The sequence below is a fragment of the Arvicola amphibius genome, chromosome 3, assembly GCF_903992535.2.
Source record: "Arvicola amphibius chromosome 3, mArvAmp1.2, whole genome shotgun sequence".
In the NCBI taxonomy this organism is placed as follows: Eukaryota; Metazoa; Chordata; class Mammalia; order Rodentia; family Cricetidae; genus Arvicola; species Arvicola amphibius.
Genome location: NC_052049.1, coordinates 172,340,040 through 172,360,320, shown reverse-complemented (window position 1 = coordinate 172,360,320; position 20,281 = coordinate 172,340,040). Strand labels below are relative to the sequence as shown.

General features: G+C 45.4%; 1 protein-coding gene across 1 annotated transcript in view; it reads left to right on the top strand.

Annotated features, from left to right (window-relative positions):
* Positions 1-7,583: 7,583 nt before the first annotated feature.
* LOC119809467 (collagen alpha-4(VI) chain-like) overlaps positions 7,584-20,281 on the top strand; it is a 97,591-nt gene continuing 84,893 nt past the window's right edge. Inside the window, exons 1-5 of the mRNA XM_038322272.1 lie at positions 7,584-7,659; positions 11,914-12,516; positions 14,716-15,303; positions 16,732-17,337; positions 19,505-20,134. Of these exons, the coding sequence (XP_038178200.1) occupies positions 7,584-7,659; positions 11,914-12,516; positions 14,716-15,303; positions 16,732-17,337; positions 19,505-20,134 (2,503 nt within the window). The remainder of the gene's footprint in view (positions 7,660-11,913; positions 12,517-14,715; positions 15,304-16,731; positions 17,338-19,504; positions 20,135-20,281) is intronic.

Below are 20,281 nucleotides of genomic sequence, written 5' to 3'. Positions count from 1 at the left end.
CCAGAACACGAGTAAAACGCCCCGTGTGTGCTGGGAGGCAGAGACAGCTGGATCTCAGGGCCTTGCTGGCTTGGCTTAGTTTATTCAGCAAGCCCCAGACTCTAGTAAGAGACCCTGTCTCCAGAGGTGGATGGCTTTTGAGGAACAATACTCCAAGTTGATCTCTGGCCCCCACATGCACGCATGTGCACTTGCCCTCACCTGAAGCCCCCCCCCCCCCACCAGGCTAATTAAAAGTGACAATGAGAGACAAATGGGAGAGAAAAGCCTGGTCAGATTGCTTAGCAGTCTGCGGCCTAATTCATATCTTCCTCGGAAGAACAGGGAGCCTTGGGAGGTTTGGAGAAGAAGTGGCTTACATTTCACAAGCACTTCCTTGACAGGGTTGAGAGCAGATTTCAGGAGTCAGGGCAGAACAGGGACCCAGGAAAGCTTTTGCAGCCATCAAGCAAGAGAGGTGAGATTGTCTTGCGCTAAGGTGTTTGCAGTAGAAATGGTGACAGATGGGCCATTTCTAGGCAGCTCTCTTCAAAGGCAGAGCCAACAAGATTTCTTGTGCATGGGAGAGGAGCAGGGCTTTGGGTCTGTATAAGTAAAAGACTTTAGTTGTCTTTTTTTTTTTTTTTTTTTTTTTTTTTTAAGACTTTAAGACAGGGTTTCTCTGTAGCTTTGGAGCCTGTCCTGGAACTCACTCTGTAGATCAGGCTGGCTTTGAACTCACAGAGATCTGCTTACCTTTGCCTCCCAGTGCTGGGATTAAAGGTGTGCGCCACTAAGTCTGACTGGGGAGATTCAGGAGAGAACCCCTGTGGACATTGATTGGCATAAACAACAAAGCAAACTTGACACGTTTGAGTTAGTCACGGAAATAAGTGTACTAGCTTCAAAGGCGAAGTGCAAGAGGAGCGAGTGACTCTCCCTGGCTTGGCTTGGGAAGTGACCTGTGAGCTGGGTTCTGGAAATGTTTAGGAGCCTGCTGGGTGTGTGCACATCCATGCATGTGTATTGAGGAGTCCTGAGGATTCCAGCAAGAGGAAGGAATATAGAAGCTTTATGAATCTGCGAAGCCAGAACCAAACTGGGCAACCGTGTTATCTTGTAATTACCACCTCCCTGGAGTCTGTAGTCCAGAGAATCTTATGATAGAAAATGAAATAGCTGATCCTTTTCAGCAGCAGATAGGTTTGTGTTATTGTGTGCTTTTCCAATTCCATTTAAAGTTATTTAAGATATCAGAAATGATGCAGAAGCAGTTCAATGTCACTGAGTTCCTTTAAGCTGAGATCCTTGAGATAAAAATGAAAGTCATTGAAAAAGACATCGGCAGCTAGTTCTGAAGAGTTTGTTTCCCCGCGGTGACCGTGGTCTCCTGGGTGGTGCCATATCCCCACATCTGCACCATTTTGATGTAAGGAGGCTCTCTCTCCCACTGCCACAGAAAGTCTGTTAGAATTTGAAATCTCATGTTCATCAAAACATGGCTATTTCCTGGATTTACCCAGTCAAAGATGTGGTCAGGTCTTTGATACAAAGGAAGCATTTTTCTTTGGTTAAAAAAATACTGATGTTTTGTTCCACCAATGAGAAAGGACTCAGCTGGGGGTCCCATTTTGTTGCTTGTCACTCAAAGGAGACAGACATCTCTAATTTCACAGCTCTCCACAAATTTGTCCTCCTCCACGGGTTCGTTGTCTCCACACTCGCTCTGTTGAATGGTGCTGGCAAAGAAGCACACGCTCTAATTTTATGGCTGACAGAGCCGAGGTGTAGACTACTGCAGAGATGTGCAGGAAGTGTAAAACGGGAATGTGGCAGGACTGACACTTCAATAGAAATCATTGGCTAGTTCTACGCAGTTTTTACTGCACTTCCCTTCATTTCCAGAGGAAACTTGAGTTCTGGGATTTCAGCTGCTCCCCTGCCTGTGTACATCATCATCATCATTATCATTATCTTCTTCTTCTTCTTCTTCTTCTTCTTCTTCTTCTTCTTCTTCTTCTTCTTCTTCTTCTTCTTCTTCTTCTTCTTCTTCTTCTTCTTCTTCTGCACACTAGGCTGGTCTGGCACTGGGAGGATGACATTGTTTTACACCTAGGTCCTCTCCCCTTCTCCCCTCCATCCCCTTTCTGGTCTCAGGTAGCCCAGGCTGGCTTCAGATTTGTTATGTAGCCAAAGCTGGCCTTGAACTTTTTGCCTTTTCTCTCCAAGTGCTGGGGTAATAGGTATGTACCACCACGGCCGTCTTATAGGCCTAGGATTTGGGTAGTCAAGAGCAGGGGCCAATACCAACTGGTGGAGAGCGATACAGCATCTTGTCCCCGGGGAGTAGGTTGGCGTGGGGAGACACTATGTGTGAGCATGGTGCAATGATGACCATGATGATTGTGGTGACCTCAGTGACAGAGAGGCAGTCACTAGTCATCCTCCGGGGCAGGAGTCATCCTGGCAGTAACTCCAACTTCAAGGCGACACACACCGTAGCAGCGTGGGCCATAGATGGATAGCAGAATACAATGTGGGTTCCTTCCCTGGATTAGCGTAGTTATGTGGCCTCTAGGCTGCTTCCCGAGCTGCTGAAGCCCCGTGTGGATTGCAGTGTTCTCCAGCAGCAAAGACGGCAGACGTCTGGACAGTGCTTACGGCCACTGCGGGCTTCCGTATTTTCCCCCAAGGAGTGAGGTTTAAGCCATGTGCTGGTTAAGCTGATCTTGACTAGGGAAACAGGGAGAAGAAGTGGGGTGTTTCCTTCCGTCTCTGACTGGCCATCTTGGACGTCTGTGTTCTACAGGGCTTCTGCCACTCCTTTGTAGCACCACGGTATGATGCCTTAGACACTCTAACCAAAACAGAGGTATTTACTCCTTGTTCTGGTCACTTTTCCCTGTGGAGGTGAGCCCAAGACACCTCTAGTTGGCCCTTGTACTGATGTCACTTTCAGCAGATGGCCCAGCTGATGTCTGAACCAGGTATCACAATGAATTAGACAAGTCAGCCTGTGGAGAAGACCCAGGCTGATTAAAAATAGCCTTGAGGGCTGGGCGGTGGTGGCGCACGCCTTTAATCCCAGCACTCGGGAGGCAGAGGCAGGCGGATCTCTGTGAGTTCGAGACCAGCCTGGTCTACAAGAGCTAGTTCCAGGACAGGCTCTAGAAACTATGGGGAAATACTGTCTCGAAAAAACAAAAAAAAAAAAAAAAAAAAAAACCCAAATAAAAATAGCCTTGAAGCCAAGTTGCCATCCCATTCCAAAAGTTTAAACTCTTCACCGGTTGTGTGCCAGTCTTCGGATTACCATGGATGGTTGGCACATGGTGGGAGTCAGCATGCACTTATTGCCATACTAGCCTTCTCTCCTCACTACTTGCTGATGGAAGCTCCAAGCTCTACATATTGTTGTTTTTGGAGTCTAAAGAGCCATTAATTGTCATTGAAATGTTTGACACAGCTTCCCTCAAATATTTTACAACAAAGTTGTATTTATGTCTAAGCCAAAATTTAGGAATGGGCACAGGAAGCTAATGTTAGTGTTTATGCAATCGCTTTAGGCTGAACTTTAGGTTAGTTCTTACTGCCAGACATACCATTTGGGTTCCACTATGATGTGTGCAGAAGATCGTCTTCACAGCTCCCAGTCATTTGCTTTCTGGAGCTCACAGTCCAGATGTGTAATACTGCAAGACCACGCTGTAAGAAAGTTCCCCATCCAGTGTTCATCCTAACCCCTTGAGCGTGAGAAGAGAGAACGCCAGTGTCAGAGAATAAAGGATAGATAGAAAGGAAATGGGAAAATACGTTAAATTAACTGTGCACGCTTGCATGGGATAGTTTGTCTGCTGTTCTACCATCACAGTCTATCTTCACACACAGTTTGGCTGTTTACTTAGCTTTTTCAGTCTTTCAGAATATCTTCGAGGGACACAGGCAATTAGTTTTCAGACTGCCCTTAAATCGTGGTTTCTGTGATTATCTCCCTGTGATGAGATTTTGGGGTGGAAGGAAATATAAGGAGGGATGGTGAGGTTTCTCATGCACAGTTTCAGGAGATGCATATTGTCGCCTCATCCTGTTTGTTGATGTTAATTGTGACCATTCGGTTGTCATGCCTGCCAGCTTCCTTCATTAAAAAGGCTATTTGTTGTGTCCATTGTAACTTGTAGATAACATTTAAAAGAGATACTTTGAGACTGTGTTGTCGGCTTAGTTACTTTTCTATTGCTGGGACAAACACCAAGGCAGCTTGGACAAGAAAGCATTTAATTGGGCTTCTGGTTTTAGAGGATTAAGTTCATGGTGGCAAAGCAAAGCCATGGTGGCAAGGACAGCTGGGAGCTCACATGTGGATTCACCAATAGCAGAACACACTGGGAATGGTGCCAGTCCTTTGAGCCCTCAAAGCCTGCACCCAGTGGCACAATTCCTCTCCAGCTAGGCTACATCTCCCAATCCTCCTCATAGAGCCATCAGTCAGGAACTGTTGACTGAGGTTTTTGTCCTGCCCAGTTCCCACAATTGTTAAATCCCAAAGAATCCACACAAAGGTCTACATTAGTTATAAATGGATTGGCCCATTAGCTCAGGCTTCTTATTAACTCTTATAACTTATACTAGCCCATTATTCTTATCTATGCTAGCCACGTGGCTTGGTACCCTATTCAGCGAGGCATTCACATCTTGCTTCTGTGGTGGGCTCACAACTGCAGAGGAATGGGCTTTCCTCTTTCCAGAATTCTGTTCTCTTTGACCCGCCTCTACTTCCTGTCTGGTTGTCCCACCTATACTTCCTGCCTGGCTACTGACCAATCAGCATTTATTTAAGATATAATTGACAGATTGTAGACATTTGTCCCACACCAAGGAACCACGTATTCAAATATCCAAGACTCATGGGGGCATCTTATTCAAACCATCGCAGTAATTATCTTGTTTTTCAACAAAATTTTATCCAATGGTCTTGAGGTGTCATCTGGAGTCATTTGTTCTTGTGGTTGTCACAAAATTAAAAACATTTTGATTATCTGTGTGTCTGTGTGCTGAGAACCAAACTCAGACCCTCTGTGAGAGCAGCAAGTGCTCTTAACCAGTGAGTCATCTCTACAGTCCAACAAAGCAATTCTTTGAATGAGAGTCTTAAAAAGTAGATTTTTATTGAGGATGAAGCTCAGTGGGTAGGGGAACTAATTACTAGTTTATGTATTAATAGAGAAGCATTTCATCTGTGTATTTAATTTATTTGTTTGATTTAATTAAATCAGTTGGTTTAATTTTAACTTTCTCAAGATTGGTTGCTGCCAGGCTGGGGTGTAGCTCAATGGTAGAGTACTGATCCAATGTGCAAGGCTCTGAGTTCAGAACCCTGAGTTGTAAAAAGAGCAGCCAGTGCTCTTAACCACTATGCCATGTCTCCAGCTCAGGGACTCAGTCTTGTGCAGGTACACAGAACTGTATAACGTTCATGTGAGTTAATTGTTCAACATGATTTGAGAGAAGTCTTCCTCTGTTGTGGCACCATTAGTTATTGGACTTAATATCCCCCGTTTTCCCAACCTAATCATACTTCATCCAGTGGTTTTATGTCTTGCTTCCATGGTGGGCCCTGCATGTTTAAATGCAAACTATCAGACTTAAACAGCTTCCTGAAGTAGTATATATGATGTAAACATCAAGTCATTAATGTATATTTATCACATGTATGCACAGCTGTCAAGTGTTTATAAATGTTTGACTTTCCCACTAGATTTTATTTGCAATCGTAAACACATTTTTGACTAATTGTATTAATTATAATAAGGATGACATAATGCAATATGAAAATGTAGATGCATTCTTGGGAGATTTTATCTTACATGTAACTTTATTAGCTCCTGAATTAAACAATATTGAAATACAACCTTTTATTTCCTCCTTTCTTCCCTCTCTTCCTTTCTCCCTTCCTCCCTCTCTCCCTCCCTCTCTTCCTCTCTCCTTTTTTTCTCCCTTCCTCCTTCCACAGGATCTTAGTCCATAGCCCAGGCTGTCCTGGAATTCACTATATATAGCTCATGCTGGGCTTGAACTCATGGCTATCTTTCTGCCTTAACAACACATGGCTATTTATTCTATTTATTTACTTATTTTAAGACAAGGTCTTGCTGTTATCCCAGGCTGCCCTGGAATTCTGCTCCTTCTGCCCTGACCTCCTGAGTGCTGGGATTATAGGCATGTGTGACCGCTCTTGGCTAAAATGTCGTATGTTATTGTAACTGTGAGGGCCATACGTGAATTTATTCTGGCTTACTTTTTCTTGCCATTTTTATGGATAAAACGTTTTACAAAGATGGATCCATTCAATTTTGATCACAGCACTATGAGGTAGGTGCTATTGGGGAAACTAAGGCACAGAGAAATGATACAATTTGCCCAAGATGCACTGTTTAGTGGATCGTGGTTTAGACTCAAACAACCTATCTTCCAGAGTTCTGGGAGACTGATGGCCAAGAACATAGAGATGGGATGTCTCCTGTGCCATGTGGAGCCTCACTCAATGTGATCACTACCCCGTTCTTACAGTAGAAAAGAAAAAATTGGCTCAGACTTGATAATTTTCATGGATGCCTCTGGAAATAGGCTCAAGTTCAGGGGGAAGAGGTTATTTTATGTTTCTTCAGGGGAGTATAAAATATACTCAGGCTGAGCTGATCTTACCAGGCAGATGTGTTCTAAGATATTGGACTATTTCTGGATGCTTCAAATGTTTATCAGGTCATCTAACTCTTGTATAAAAATACAAGCAAAATTACCCAGAGATGTTTATGTTCCACTAAATGAATTCAGTGTGTGAAGTGGGAGTTCTACCTCCAACCCCCATATGCTTCCCCTGCCCATAAACCACATCTGCACAGATGTCAACACAATTCTGAGGTGCTCTCTTAGTGTTTACAGAATTTCCCTGAAGTCAGACTAGTGGGACACTTTCCTTACACAATTGAAGCAGTGCGGCAAGGTCTTTGTTATTATTATTATTATTAATTATTATCATTATTTTATGTGCATGAGTATGTCTTGTATGTGTGGGTGGGTGTGCTCACCTACATAGGCATGTTCAGAGGCCGGAGGTCACCATCAGGATGTCTTCCTCAGTCATGTTCCCATGTTATTTCACTTATTTACTGTGCATGTGTTTATTTATTATTTATTTGTGTGTGGACTCATGTGCTATGTACACCTGAGGGGTCAGAGGACAACTTGCAAGTGTTGGTTTTCTCTTTCTATAATGTGGGTTTCAGGGACTGAACTCAGGTTGTTGACTTGGGAGAAAGTAGCTTTATCTACTGAGTTATCTTGCTATCTTGATAGCCCTTCACCTTTTTTTTTCTGAGACAAGGTCTCTCCTTGAACCTGACACTTGCTGTCTTATTCCCCTCCCCTCTGGTAGGGATGTGGTTACAAGCTACATGCCCAACTACATGAGAACCTGTCTTCCAATTTTTTTCAACATTGCCAAAGTATACCGTACAGACAATGTGATACAATGTATTACTTTCAATGAAGACATAATTTTTAATCACAAGGTTTCTTTCTTCTTTCTTTCTAGGATCACATCTAGTATGGGGACTTGGAAGACATTTTGGTTGATCATCTCCCTTGCAGCTAGTTTGGACTGCATTAAATCGCAAAGGATTGGTAATATATGAAATTCTTAAACTCCGAATGCTTGTTTGCCAGGGACCTGGTAGTAGTGACAATCTTAAACGGAAATGCAGCAGGAACATCATAATTAATAAAGCGGAATGGATCCCTTGATTGGAATCTGGAAGCTCTTAGTGAGGGATGGGTACTTGATTTTTAAAAAAATACTTAACCCCAAATGGTAAGACAAATAGGTGTGTTGAAAGCATCATGCTTCTGAACGGAATGCTGGAGTCTAAGAAGCCTGTATTACTGAACTTTGCAAGAGTTGTGTGGTCTGTTTTGTCTCCACGACAGAGTTGTTCTGAGGGTAATTGTCATCACGAGGTGGGCACTTGTGTCTGATACCAGTGACACCTCTGCAATTGTTTTGTAGTCTTTATATGTATGTAGTATATGCATATGGGTGTGTTCACATGGTATACATATAGGTGTGTTCATGTGTGCTTTTGGGTGCTTGTACACATGGGTGTGTCATCTCCCCAGCCCATTTGGCAGTCATTTTAATAGATTGTATGGACTTTTCAAGATGAAAGTCTTGTCAAGGGGGCATTTTTTGCATGGTCTGAAGCCCACTGAGACACCACTGAGGTTTAAATACTCAAACACAGTTGCATAGACCGCCATCTTTGTTGGTGGAAAACTCTGAAGCTCTCCGTCTTTCCCTTGGCTCCCTTTCCCCTTCCTGTGAGCAGAGCTGTGACGGCAAGTCTCATCATGTTTCACATGCCTTCTAAAACTACAAAGAACTGACGGGGACAGAACGATGAAAGCGGAAGGTACCTCTGTGGTGTCTCATGGTAGAACCAAGGCTTGCTGGAAAAGATGAGCTACAGCTGGGGGTGGTTCCTTCAGCTTGGAAGGACCAGGGAAAGCTTTATGGCTGTGTTTGCTCCTGTGAGGGGTGTGTATTAGTCAGTGTTGTCTAAAGGAACAACTGATAGAATGAATATGAATATATATTATAATATACATATAGGATGTGTGAGAGTGGCTGTGGTCCCAGTAGTCCAACAATGCTGTCTCCTTATGGAAAGGCCAAGAATATGGAAGTTGTTCAGTCCACGAGACTGGATGATTTGGCGGTTCCAATCCGGTGGTGGAGTCCTGGAGATTCTGAGAGAGCTGCTGGTCTTTGGTCTACACTGGAATTCTGAAAGAAGATTCTAAGTATCAGGGAGGGATGGCTCAGCAACAGGACAGGTGAACTTGCCAGTAAGAGTGAGGCTTCTTCCACAGCCTTTCATGTGGGCTGCCACCAGAAGGTACGGCCCAGATTTAGGCTGGGTCTTCCCACTTCAAATGATCCAGTCAAGAAAATCCCTTCCTAGGCATACCCAGCTTCTTGGTTTTAGTTGGTTCCAGATGTATTCAGGTTGACAACCAAGATTAGCCATCGCAAGGGCAGAAACCAATGAGGCATTTCTGGACTAATGATGGAATTCTCTCTTCCCAGTGGAGGAGCCCAAGAGAAGCAAATTCTGTGTTACCTGTCTTCCTTTCCTAAAGACAGACTCCACTTGGCTTTCTGACCACAGTCAGGCAGACTTCTGCAAGGCAGGTCCCAGGATTCCAAAATGGACACAGGGAATTGATATCCCTGGGTTTTTACCACGTTTCCCCCAGCCCTTCTCTGTTTATGCCTGGATGGGGTTTTTCCTTTCTAAAGCATGGACTCATAATTAAACTTTTATGTGTTGGATGTTGGAAGAGCTGGGCTCTGTCTAGCTCTTTGAAGGAATGTCTGTGGGGTGCTATGCTGATAAGTTGTACGTCAACTTGACCCAGGCTACGGTCATTTTGGATGAGGAAATCTCTGTTGAGAAAATGTCCTTACCAGACTGACCTATGGGCAAGCCTGTGGTACATTTTCTTGACTGATAGCTGATGTGGGTGGGACCATTCCACAGTGGTGCTGCCACCCTTGGGTGAATGAGATGTGTTATTTTATACATGTGTTGTCCAATACAGTGGCTACCAGCTACCTGTATCTATTTGAGTAGCCTGTTTTTAGTCTATTCTGACTACTTGACTATTTTGAGCATAAAAATGCAGTAAAATACGGAGTCATATTTCTCCTTCACACTAGCTGTGTTGCAGGAGCTCAATGACCATGTGACTAGTGTCCACATTGCCCTGGTTATAATGATTTCTAGCTCTAAAATGTCAATGTCTTCATTGCTTTCATTATTGTTCAAGAGTTCCATCCTTGGGCCAGCAAGATGGCTAGTGGGTAGAGGCCTTTGCCTGATGACCTGGGTTTGATCCTCTGAACCCATGTGAAGGTGCCAAGAGAACTGGCCCTATGACGTTGTCCTTTGACTTCCACACGCACGCTGTGGCACACACAGTACAATATGATGACGATGATGACGATGATGACCATAGCAACAGTAACAGAGTTACTTTCTTGTAAATGCTATCTTCTCTCTCTCCCCTTCCTTTTTCCTTATGCCAGACAAAAATGTGAGTAGTTAATTGGAGTCATTGTGGTAGCTAGGGAGATATGTGTGTCAGTCAGTAAAAGAAGTCTGAGTGTTTCTACACTACTAGTAGAAAGTGGGTTTTCTTATTAAGTGTGTGGGAGATTATGGAGAACCTGCTTGAGGGACCTAACTGGATGGTCAAATGTCTGAGGAGGGGATGAGAAGGTGGCAGATGACCAAGGAGAGCTGGTGAGCATGCATGAGTCAGGCAAAGGAGATCACAGTGTGTCTGGGCTGCCTACCATCTGACATCTGTGCCAGTTCACCTGTGGGGAGGAGGACACGGCACGGAATGAGACTGGCTCTCCGTTGGTGGCTGTTCACTTGTACTTTTTTTATTTACTCATTTTCTGTTTTTAAATTTTTATTTATTTATTAAAAATTTCCACCTCCTCCCTTCCTCCCATTTACCTTCCCCTCCCCCTCGCTCTCCAGTCCTAAGAGCAGTCAGGGTTCCCTACCCTGTGGGAAGTCCAAGGTCCTCTCCCCTCCATCCAGGTCTAGGAAGGTGAGCATCCAAACAAACTAGGCTCCCATAAAGCCAGTACATGTAGTAGAATCAAAACCCAGAGCCATTGTCCTTGTCTTCTTAGTCAGCCCTCATTGTCAGCCACATTCAGAGAGTCCAGTTTGATCACATGCTCCATCAGTCCCAGTGCAGCTGGCCTTGGTGAGCTCCCATTAGATAAGTCCCACCATCTCAGTGGGTGGACGCACCCCTCACAGTCCTGACTTCCTTGCTCGTGTTCTCCCCCCTTCTGCTCCTCATTTGGACCTTGGGAGCTCAGTCCAGTGCTCCAATGTGGGTCTCTGTCTCTAGCTTCATCCATCGCCAGATGATAGCCTATGCTGGAGAGGATGTGGAGTAAGGGGAGCACTCATCCATTGTTGGTGGGAATGCAAACTTGTGAAACCACTTTGGAAATCAGCGTGGCAGTTTCTCAGGAAACTGGGAGTCAACCTACCTCAGGACCCAGTAATTCCACTCTTGGGAATATACCCAAGAGATGCCCCATCATACTACAAACGCATTTGTTCAACTATGTTCATAGCAACACTATTTGTAATAGCTAGAATCTGGAAACGACCTAGGTGCCCCTCAATAGAAGAATGGATAAAAAGGATGTGGCACATATACACTTTAGAGTTTTATTCAGCTGTAAAAAACAATATCTTGAATTTTGCATGCAAATGGATGGAAATAGGAAAACACTTTACTGAGTGAGATAACTGAGACCCAAAAAGATGAATATGGTATGTACTCATTTATAAGTGGATTCTAGCCATAAATAAAGGACATTGAGCCTATAATTTGTGAGCCTAGAGAAGCTAAATAAGAAGGTGAACCCAAAGAAAAACATATAGTTATCTTCCTGAGTACTGGAAGTAGACAAGATTGCCAGGCAAAAGTTGGGAGTAAGGGGGTGGGGGTGGGGGTGGGGGTGTGGTAGGGGTAAAGGGAGATGGGGAGAGAAAAGGGAGAAGGGGAGGATTGGGGAGAGCTTGGGGGAATTGGATGGTTGAGATGGAGGAAGGGTAGATATGGGAGCAGGGAAGTAGATATCTTAATTAAGGGAGTCATTTTAGGGTTGGCAAGAGACTTGGCTCTAGAGGGGTTCCCAGGTATCCAAGGAGATGTCCCTAGCTTGTTCCTTGGGCAGCAGAGGAGAGGGTGCCTGAACTGGCCCTTTCCTATAGCCACACCGATGAATATCTTGCATATCACTTGTACTTTTTAACACAAAGTCATTCTCTTTTGAAGCCTGCAGGGAGGCCTCTGTAGGGGACATTGTACTTTTGGTGCACACCAGCATGGACCCCCAGCATGCCCGCAGCGTGCGGAACTTCTTGTATGTCTTGGCAAACAGTTTCCATGTTGGCAGAGAGACCATCCGTGTGAGTCTGGCCCTGTACAACGATACACCTGCTTCTGAATTCCTGCTTTCCACCTACCACCGCAAAGGTGACGTGTTGAGACACATCCAGCGACTTCAGTTTAAGCCTGGAGGCAACAAGATGGGCCGGTCCCTGCAGTTCATTCTAGAGCATCACTTCCAGGAAGGAGCTGGGAGCCGGGCAAGCCAAGGAGTGCCTCAGATGGCCCTGGTGCTGAGCAGTGGCCCAGCCGAGGACAACATCCGCGAACCCGCAGAAGTTCTCAGGAGGGCAGGAGTCTTAATATATGCAGTTGGTGTCAAATATGCAGCTCAGGCTGAGCTCAGGGAGATCGCAAGTAGTCCCAAGGATAAATTCACCTTTTTTGTTCCCAGTTTCTCTGGTCTGCCTGGCCTCGTCCAGAAGCTGCGGCAAGAGCTCTGCAGTACTCTAGCAAAGGCGGCTCAACCCACTGAGCACAAGTCTCCAGGTATTCTTCCCTTCTTTCTCATCTGGACATCAAAGAACCCCAAACTTTGTTTTTCTTGTACCCCTTTACTACTTTCTTATTTATATGTGGGCACATTTAACTCAGAGAGTAGAATTTCACCAAACGATGCATCTCTCTTTCTCCAACCACTCACCACATCTCACCCATCCTGGGGCCTTGTGGTGGTGCCATACACCAAAGGAACATGAGTCTGTTTTTGAAGGAAGGGTTCTTTGTTCCTACCGTGATATTATTGTTCTGGGTTTACCTGCCCACTTTACATGGCCAAAGGGCCACAGGAGGTGAGAGGAGCAGGATGTCCCCAGGATGTTTGCTTGTTTCATTGGTTAAGAGGACACATTTTTGAGAAAAGAAAGACCTGGCCTTAGATCCCAGTTTTTCACTTCTGGTGCCCTCTTAGATAAGCCATTTAACCTCTTCAAATCTGAATTTTCTTCCTGGGACGTTAGTACCTGTCTCAGTCGGAAGGATCAAACAAAACTGTGTCATTAAAAAGCTGGGCACAGTGGTTACACAACCAGGGACACCCGTGCATTCCCTACTGTTTGTCTGTTGGTGCCTCCGAGAAGACATATCTGTCTTCAACTTTGTGTTGCTAGTGATCAGACTCAAACTGGTGAAGATTCTTCATGCTAGTTACTTAGCTTTATGAGAAAACATGCACATTTGCTTTTTAAAAATCATCTCAATGCATTCATTTTAGATTTGCCGATGCCTGCGTCGGATTTCCTAAAGTGTAAACCTTCAAGTAGAGAATGAGATGATTGTGTATGAGCTCCATCAAAATTTACAAGAACAGAACTTCATTATTTTGATATTTTCCTATAAGTATATGATTGGAAGAAGTGCTAAAAGTTGACGACCCCTTAGTGTGGCAGTGTGTGGCGTTCCTATGGCCAAACAGATATTATATACTTTTAGAATAGCACTTCAGGGCTTACAGAGACATTCTGCATATGTAGTCATAGCTACCCCTGCTTGCTGTTTTACAGCAGCGGTTCTCAGTCTTTCTAATGCTGTGACCCTTTAATAGAGTTCTCATGTTGTGCTGACCCCAACCAAATTATTTTCATTGCTACTTATAACTGTAATTTTGCTACGGTTATGAATCATAATGTAAATTTCTGTGTTTTTGATGGTCCTTGGTGACCTCTGGGAAAGGGTCATTCGGCCCCAAAGGGGTCACGACCCACAGGTTGAGAACTGTTGCTCTACGGTTTTCAAACCTTGTTTACATTGCTGTCTCAAATTTGCAAATAAGCAGGATGATTGGTATCACTATTCTTGCATTTTTCAGCTCAGGAAGCGAGGCTAAAGGCACCACAGGCAGGTGGAAGTGCTAAGATCTGAACCCCAGGACTGTTAGGCCCACTGTCGACAGCGGGCATGGTAGACTGCAGGGGGCAGTCACTAAGGCTGTGCCAGACAGAGATGCAGAGGAAAGGAAGGAAGGGTGCGACTCTGGCAAAGCTCCACCAAGGCTGGTGTTGTCCTGACCCTTTGTGGGACCTTAAGAGCAGATGTTACGCCTCAGGGTTGTCTTGACCCTGAATCTAGGTCCAGCAAGAAACTGGCTCTATGAAGCTGAGAAAAAGGCAGTAGTGGGAGGCGAGTCTTCCAAAGAGCAATGCTTAGAAATGGTCTAAAGGAAGCAACAGGACCTGGGCAGAGTGGCCATGTCAGCTAGAGCAGACGCTCCTCGAAATACCCGTGAGAACGCAGGGACTGGTGTAAAGATCATAGTGGGGCAGAGAAGGAAAACCTGAGAGGCGAGTGGCAAATAGGTCAGAACGGCAGTGAGACCACTAAAGAAGAACGACATACTCCAGCTCTCTGAGCTGTTAGTGCCAGCACACGCCTGGAGATGAGGTTTGCGTTAGGAGGGGAGAGACAGGTGGCTGATCGTGACTGGAGAGGCGACTACCCCATCTTGCCATATGCTGCCAAAATTTCAAAAGGTTTAACTTCTTGATGTGAGTCTAGGCATTGTCCATTGGATTTCAAGGCTGGAGGTGGCCATAGCAGTAGAGCAGGCCTGAAGCCTTGGAAGACGAGGGGGTAGAGGGAAGGGACACGATTCCCCAGTACACTGCCACTGTCCTTTCTGTTCAGCATTCTGTTGACTCAGTCTTTAGAATGAAACCTCTGAGCCTCCGTTCCTTCCCTTCTTTCCTACAGTCTGCCCAGAAGCCTCCCTGGCTGACATCGTGTTTTTAGTGGACAGCTCAACTAGTATTGGACCCCAGAACTTCCAGAAAGTAAAGAATTTCCTTCACTCGGTTGTCTTGGGGCTTGACATCAGCAGCCATCAGGTCCAAGTGGGACTAGTCCAGTATAGTGACAATATCTACCCAGTTTTCCAGCTGAAACAGTCCTCTCAGAAGAGTGTGGTCCTGGAATGGATCCGGAATCTGCCCTACAGCACAGGAGGCACAAATACGGGAAGTGCCCTAGAGTTCATCAGGACCAACTACTTGACTGAGATGAGTGGCAGCCGGGCCAAGGATGGGGTTCCTCAGATAGTTATCCTGGTGACAGACGGGGAGTCAAACGACGAGGTCCGGGATGCAGCTGACCAGCTGAAAAGAGATGGCGTCTTTGTGTACGTGGTAGGGATCAATGTCCAAGATGTCCAAGAGTTGCAAAAAATAGCCAGTGAGCCGTTTGAGAAGTTTCTCTTCAACACGGAAAACTTCAGCATCTTGCAGGAGTTTGCAGGAAGCCTCCTCCAGGCTCTGTGCTCAGCAGGGGAGAGACAGCTGGAAAGTAAGCCCTGTTCAATCGACCACTCTGGATCTAACACTGAGTTACAATGTAGTGATGTGTTTCCAAAGGGGAAGGAAGGCCTGCTCTCATGGGAGCGTCTAGAAATGCTTCCGAGCGGAAAGGAAGTTTGAACCGGGCATAAAGGAAGAAGAGAGTGTTCACGGGTGGGAAAGAAGGGAGAGGCTATGCTGTCGTGTGGTTGGGAGGAAGCAGCATGGGGTTTGGAGTCCAGAAGACATGCTTTTTCAATCTTGCATCTGCCATGTTTTAGTCACTGTCAGGTCCAAAGGAAACCCCAATTCCCCAAACTCCAAAAGGCATTCTATATATCCAGAATGAGTTCAACAGATTTCTGGCAGTTAAATCAAAGACAACATTCTCCAGGAACTTGTAAAACCTCTTTCCAGCTGCCAAAAGAAGTCATTTCCCTCATCTCTGATAGAAGGAACAGATGGCTAACTGTGGTGCCTCTCAACACATCAAAGCGCCTCCAGCTCCCTCAGTATCACAAGTACCTGTTAGCTAGCATCCTAGCCCTTCTCACCTCCTCCTCTACCGCAAACTGCCCTAGCTCACAGGCTTCCCTCCCCGCAGCTTCTCACTCTCCTTATAACCCAGCTATTCTCAGTATTCTCTGCTCGTTATCCTCACTGTATTCTCTATCTCTTGCTATCGTGCTATCTCCACTATTCTGTCCTGCTCTCCTGCTTCCCTAGCCCCGGTCATGTCCAGTCTGCTGGTTGTGTTTAGTCTACGTCTTTCTCTGTCTGTTCTGGACTCTTCTAGATGCCTCTGGATATTTGATATCTCTTAAGTACAACTAAAAAAACCTTCCCCTTAACCATACCATGCTGTGGTCATGTCAGCAGTTATGTGAGCATGAAGCAGCTCCAATTCTCTTCATTGCCCTCACCTTCACGATGGGGACAATAATCTCATAGAAGAATGATTTATGAGGATTAAGCCACCAAAGTATATAAAGAGCTGTGGCTTGCAGAGGCCATGCAGTCGTGGTTAGTTTCTCACCTTCTCCATTGGTGGAAGAAGAATATGAAGTAGACAGTAAAGAAGCAGGCCAGAGAGAGGGAGGAAGAGATGGAAAAGAAGACATGGAGGGGGGGAGAGAGACAGACAGAGAGATAGGTAAATAGAGATGGATAGGTAGATAGATAGATAGATAGGTAGATAGATAGATAGGTAGGTAGGTAGATAGATAGATAGATAGATAGATAGATAGATGGATGGATGGATGGAGAGAATGCCTGTGATAGAGTCCCAAGCAGAGAAGGGGCAAGCCCTGGGTGTACAATGCTATGTCACTTTACTACCTGTCCTTGTTATTGCCCATGCCAAACCACCCTTGTACTCCATTTTTCCTTAAGAACTTGATTTGATTGATCTTTTCTGTCCATCTTCTTTTCCTTCTAGAGTCCGCCAAGACCTATGCAGATGTAGTCTTTCTTATTGACAGCTCACAGGACACATCACAGGCCAGTTTCCAGTGGATGCAGAACTTCATTTCTAGAACCATTGGCGTCCTGGAGGTTGGCAAGGACAAGTACCGGATTGGGCTGGCTCAGTATGGTGATCAAGGTTACACCGAGTTTTTGTTTAATACCAACAAGACCCGGAATGAGATGATCACACATATCCACAAGCATTTGGTGCTCCGAGGTGGCTCCAGAAGGACGGGCCGAGCCCTTCAGTTTCTTCATCAGACGTTTTTCCAGGAGGCAGCAGGAAGTCGGTTCTTACAGGGTGTTCCTCAGTATGCGGTGGTCATTACCTCAGGCAAATCTGAGGGTGAGATCCAAGATTCCGCACAGATCCTGAGGAAGAGAGGCATCGAAATCATGTCTGTGGGGGTGCAGGACTCTGACAGGACGGAACTGGAGGAGATAGGATCTCTGGTGTTTGTGCCTGACCAGCAGGGAGAAGATGGAGTCAGACAGCTAATACAGGATGTAAATGTGGTGATCCAGGGGACTCAAATGTCTGAGGTCACGACCGAGGCTGCAGAGGGAGCTGCAGAAGGTAAGTCTTGATCCTTGGCTCCCCGAGTCACCAGGAAGTCACAGAAAGAAAATCTGGGGGACTGGGGTTACTTCTATTGGCAGAGTGCTTGCCTAGCAAGCCTGATGGCTTGGGTCTGATTCCCAGCACCACATAAACTGTACAACAACGCATGCCCATTACCTTAGCATTTTAGGTATAGAGGCAGGAGAATATGAAGTTTAAAGTCGTGCTTCATTAGTTACATATTGAGGTCCTCCCTTTTTAAAGGAGGAGGAGAAGGAAGAAAGTGTCGAGAAAGATGTCTACTGAGGGTATTCCTCGGTGTTAGGGCACGTGTCCCTGTACATAGGGGAGAGAAAGGGGACATGGAGTGCCTCAGCTGTCATCCTGTCTATCTTTGGTTGCCACCAATACACTGCCGAGCAAACCCTCTGCAGTCAGTGCTTGAAATAATAATGTATCCTTACAGGTCTGGGTCGGCTGGCTGTGGGGAAGCCCCACACGTAGATTTGCTGACCTTGCCTGGGTTTGTTCAGAGATCTGAGGTTTAACCGGAGCTGACTAGCTAAGAATGGCTCTGCTTCTGAGGTCAGCCCAGCTACTCTGAGCACATTCTCCCTGTGGTAATTGCAGAGCCCTAAGAGAAAAATCTAACTATATAAATGCTTTTCAGAGCCCGGCAGCACCTGCTGACATACTATTAATCAAAGTAAATCACATGACTGTCAGCATCCTCGGAGGAAGAAAGCATATTTTTGCATGGGCATATGAGGAGCAGGATGGAATATTTCTAAATAGTAACCTAAGCTACCACGTACTTTTTCTAGGCTGACCATTAGCCTTTCATTTGATATTGTTATTTCATGTGTATGGGTATTTTGCCTGCATGTATGTCTGTGTACCATGTGTGTGTTTGGAGCCTGTGGAGGCCAAAAGAGGAAGTTGGCATTCCAGATGGCTGAGGACCACCTGTGGGTACTGGGAAACAAACTCAGGTCCTCTGGAAGAGCAGCCAGTGCTCTTAACTGCTGAGCCCTCCTTCCACCCTTGTTTATTATTTTCTTTTTTCTTTGTTTATTAATTATGTATACAGTATTCTCAGTATTCTGTCTGCATGTCTGCCTGCAAACCAGAAGAGGGCACCAGATCTTATTACAGATGGTTGTGAGCCACCATGTGGTTACTGGGAATTGAACTCAGGACCATTGGAAGAGCAAGCAGTGCTCTTAACCACTGAGCCATCTCTCCAGCCCTCTTGTTTATTATTTTCATGTGTGTGTGTGTGTGAGTTTGCATACAACACATACATAAACGGGTTCCTAGAGGCCGGAAGAGAGCATCAGACCCCTGAATCTGGAACACAGAGGGTTGTGTAGATGCCTGGAACTGAGCCCAGGTCCTCTGTAAGAGCAAAAAGTGCTCTTAACCACTGAGCCATGTTTCCAGCCTCTCAATTTCTGTTTCTGAGACACAGTCTCACTACATAAGTCAAGCTGGCCCTGAAAATGTGACCCTCTGCCTCGGCTTCCCAAGGGCTGGGATTACAGGCATGCATCACCCTGCCCAGTTAACTCAATATTTGAAGAAATATTTTCACAAAGCTTTCAGAATTTCATGTTGTTTCTGTTGAAATAACATAAAGAGGGGAGAAGTGATTAAATAAAGGGTGTTTTGGACTCATAAGGGGGATTTTGACTGAGAGTCTTTTTGAAGGTAGAAAATGAAGGAAAAAGCCTTCCAATATTCAAGCTTCTAAGATCATTCCACAAACTGGAAGGTGATCTTGAGTGACTTTATGATGGGTGTCTGTAAACTGAAAGAGATGTGGATACGTTGTGTGTGTGTGTGTGTGTGTGAGAGAGAGAGAGAGAGAGAGAGAGAGACAGAGACAGAGACAGAGACGACAGAGACAGAGACACACACACAGAGGGAGATGGGGAAAGAATATTTTGGAATAGGTATGAACCTCTTTGACTATCATGTTAAAAAAGACTTTCTCTAAATTCTAAAGCACCAAGTAGAAGTTAGTATAGTATAACTTAAAACCTTCAACACATTACTGTGGCAGATAGACCATGTCACAGTGACACACACACACACACACACACACACACACACACACACGAGTGGTTCTGTTATTTGTCTGTTCTCATGTTGAAACCCCTTATGTCTTTTTGGTTTTCAGAATGTCCAATTGCCATCCCAACTGACTTGGTGTTCCTTGTCGAACAATTTAGCATGGCCAGGCAACCCAATTTCCAACAAGTTATCCATTTCCTGAAGACTACTGTCCAATCTCTCAACATCCACCCTCATGCTGTGAGAATCAGCTTGGTCTTTTACAGTGAGGAACCACGGCTGGAGTTTTCCTTGGACACATTTCAAAGTGCTGCCCACGTCTTAGACCATTTGGACAAGTTGACCTTCCAAGGAAGAAGAGGAAGGGCAAAGGCGGGTGCTGCTTTGGATTTCCTGAAGAATGAAGTTTTCATTCCAGAGAAGGGCAGCCGTTCCAAGGAAGGCGTGCAACGGATAGCCGTGGTCATCATGGAAAGTCCCTCTCTAGACAACGTGTCTATGCCTGCTTCTCGCCTCCGCAGGGCCGGGGTCACCATCTACGCAGCAGGCATCCAGCCTGCCTCTGCGAGTAAGGACCTGGAGAAGATTTCCACATACCCTCCCTGGAAGCATGCCATCCACCTAGAGTCCTTTCTGCAACTTGTCGTTGTGAGAAACAAACTGAGAAACAGGCTCTGCCTTGAGACCGTGAGCAAATTTTATTCTCCAGTGAATTTTAGTCCACAAAGAGCAGAAGGTAGGAGGGAATTGGTACATTTGGGGTGTGGTGTGTGTGTGTGTGTGTGTGTGTGTGTGTGCATGCGTGCACGTGCGCGTGTGCGTGTCTGTCCTGTCTTTCTCCCACCATGAAAAAAATGGAGTCAACTCATTAAAAAAAAAAAAA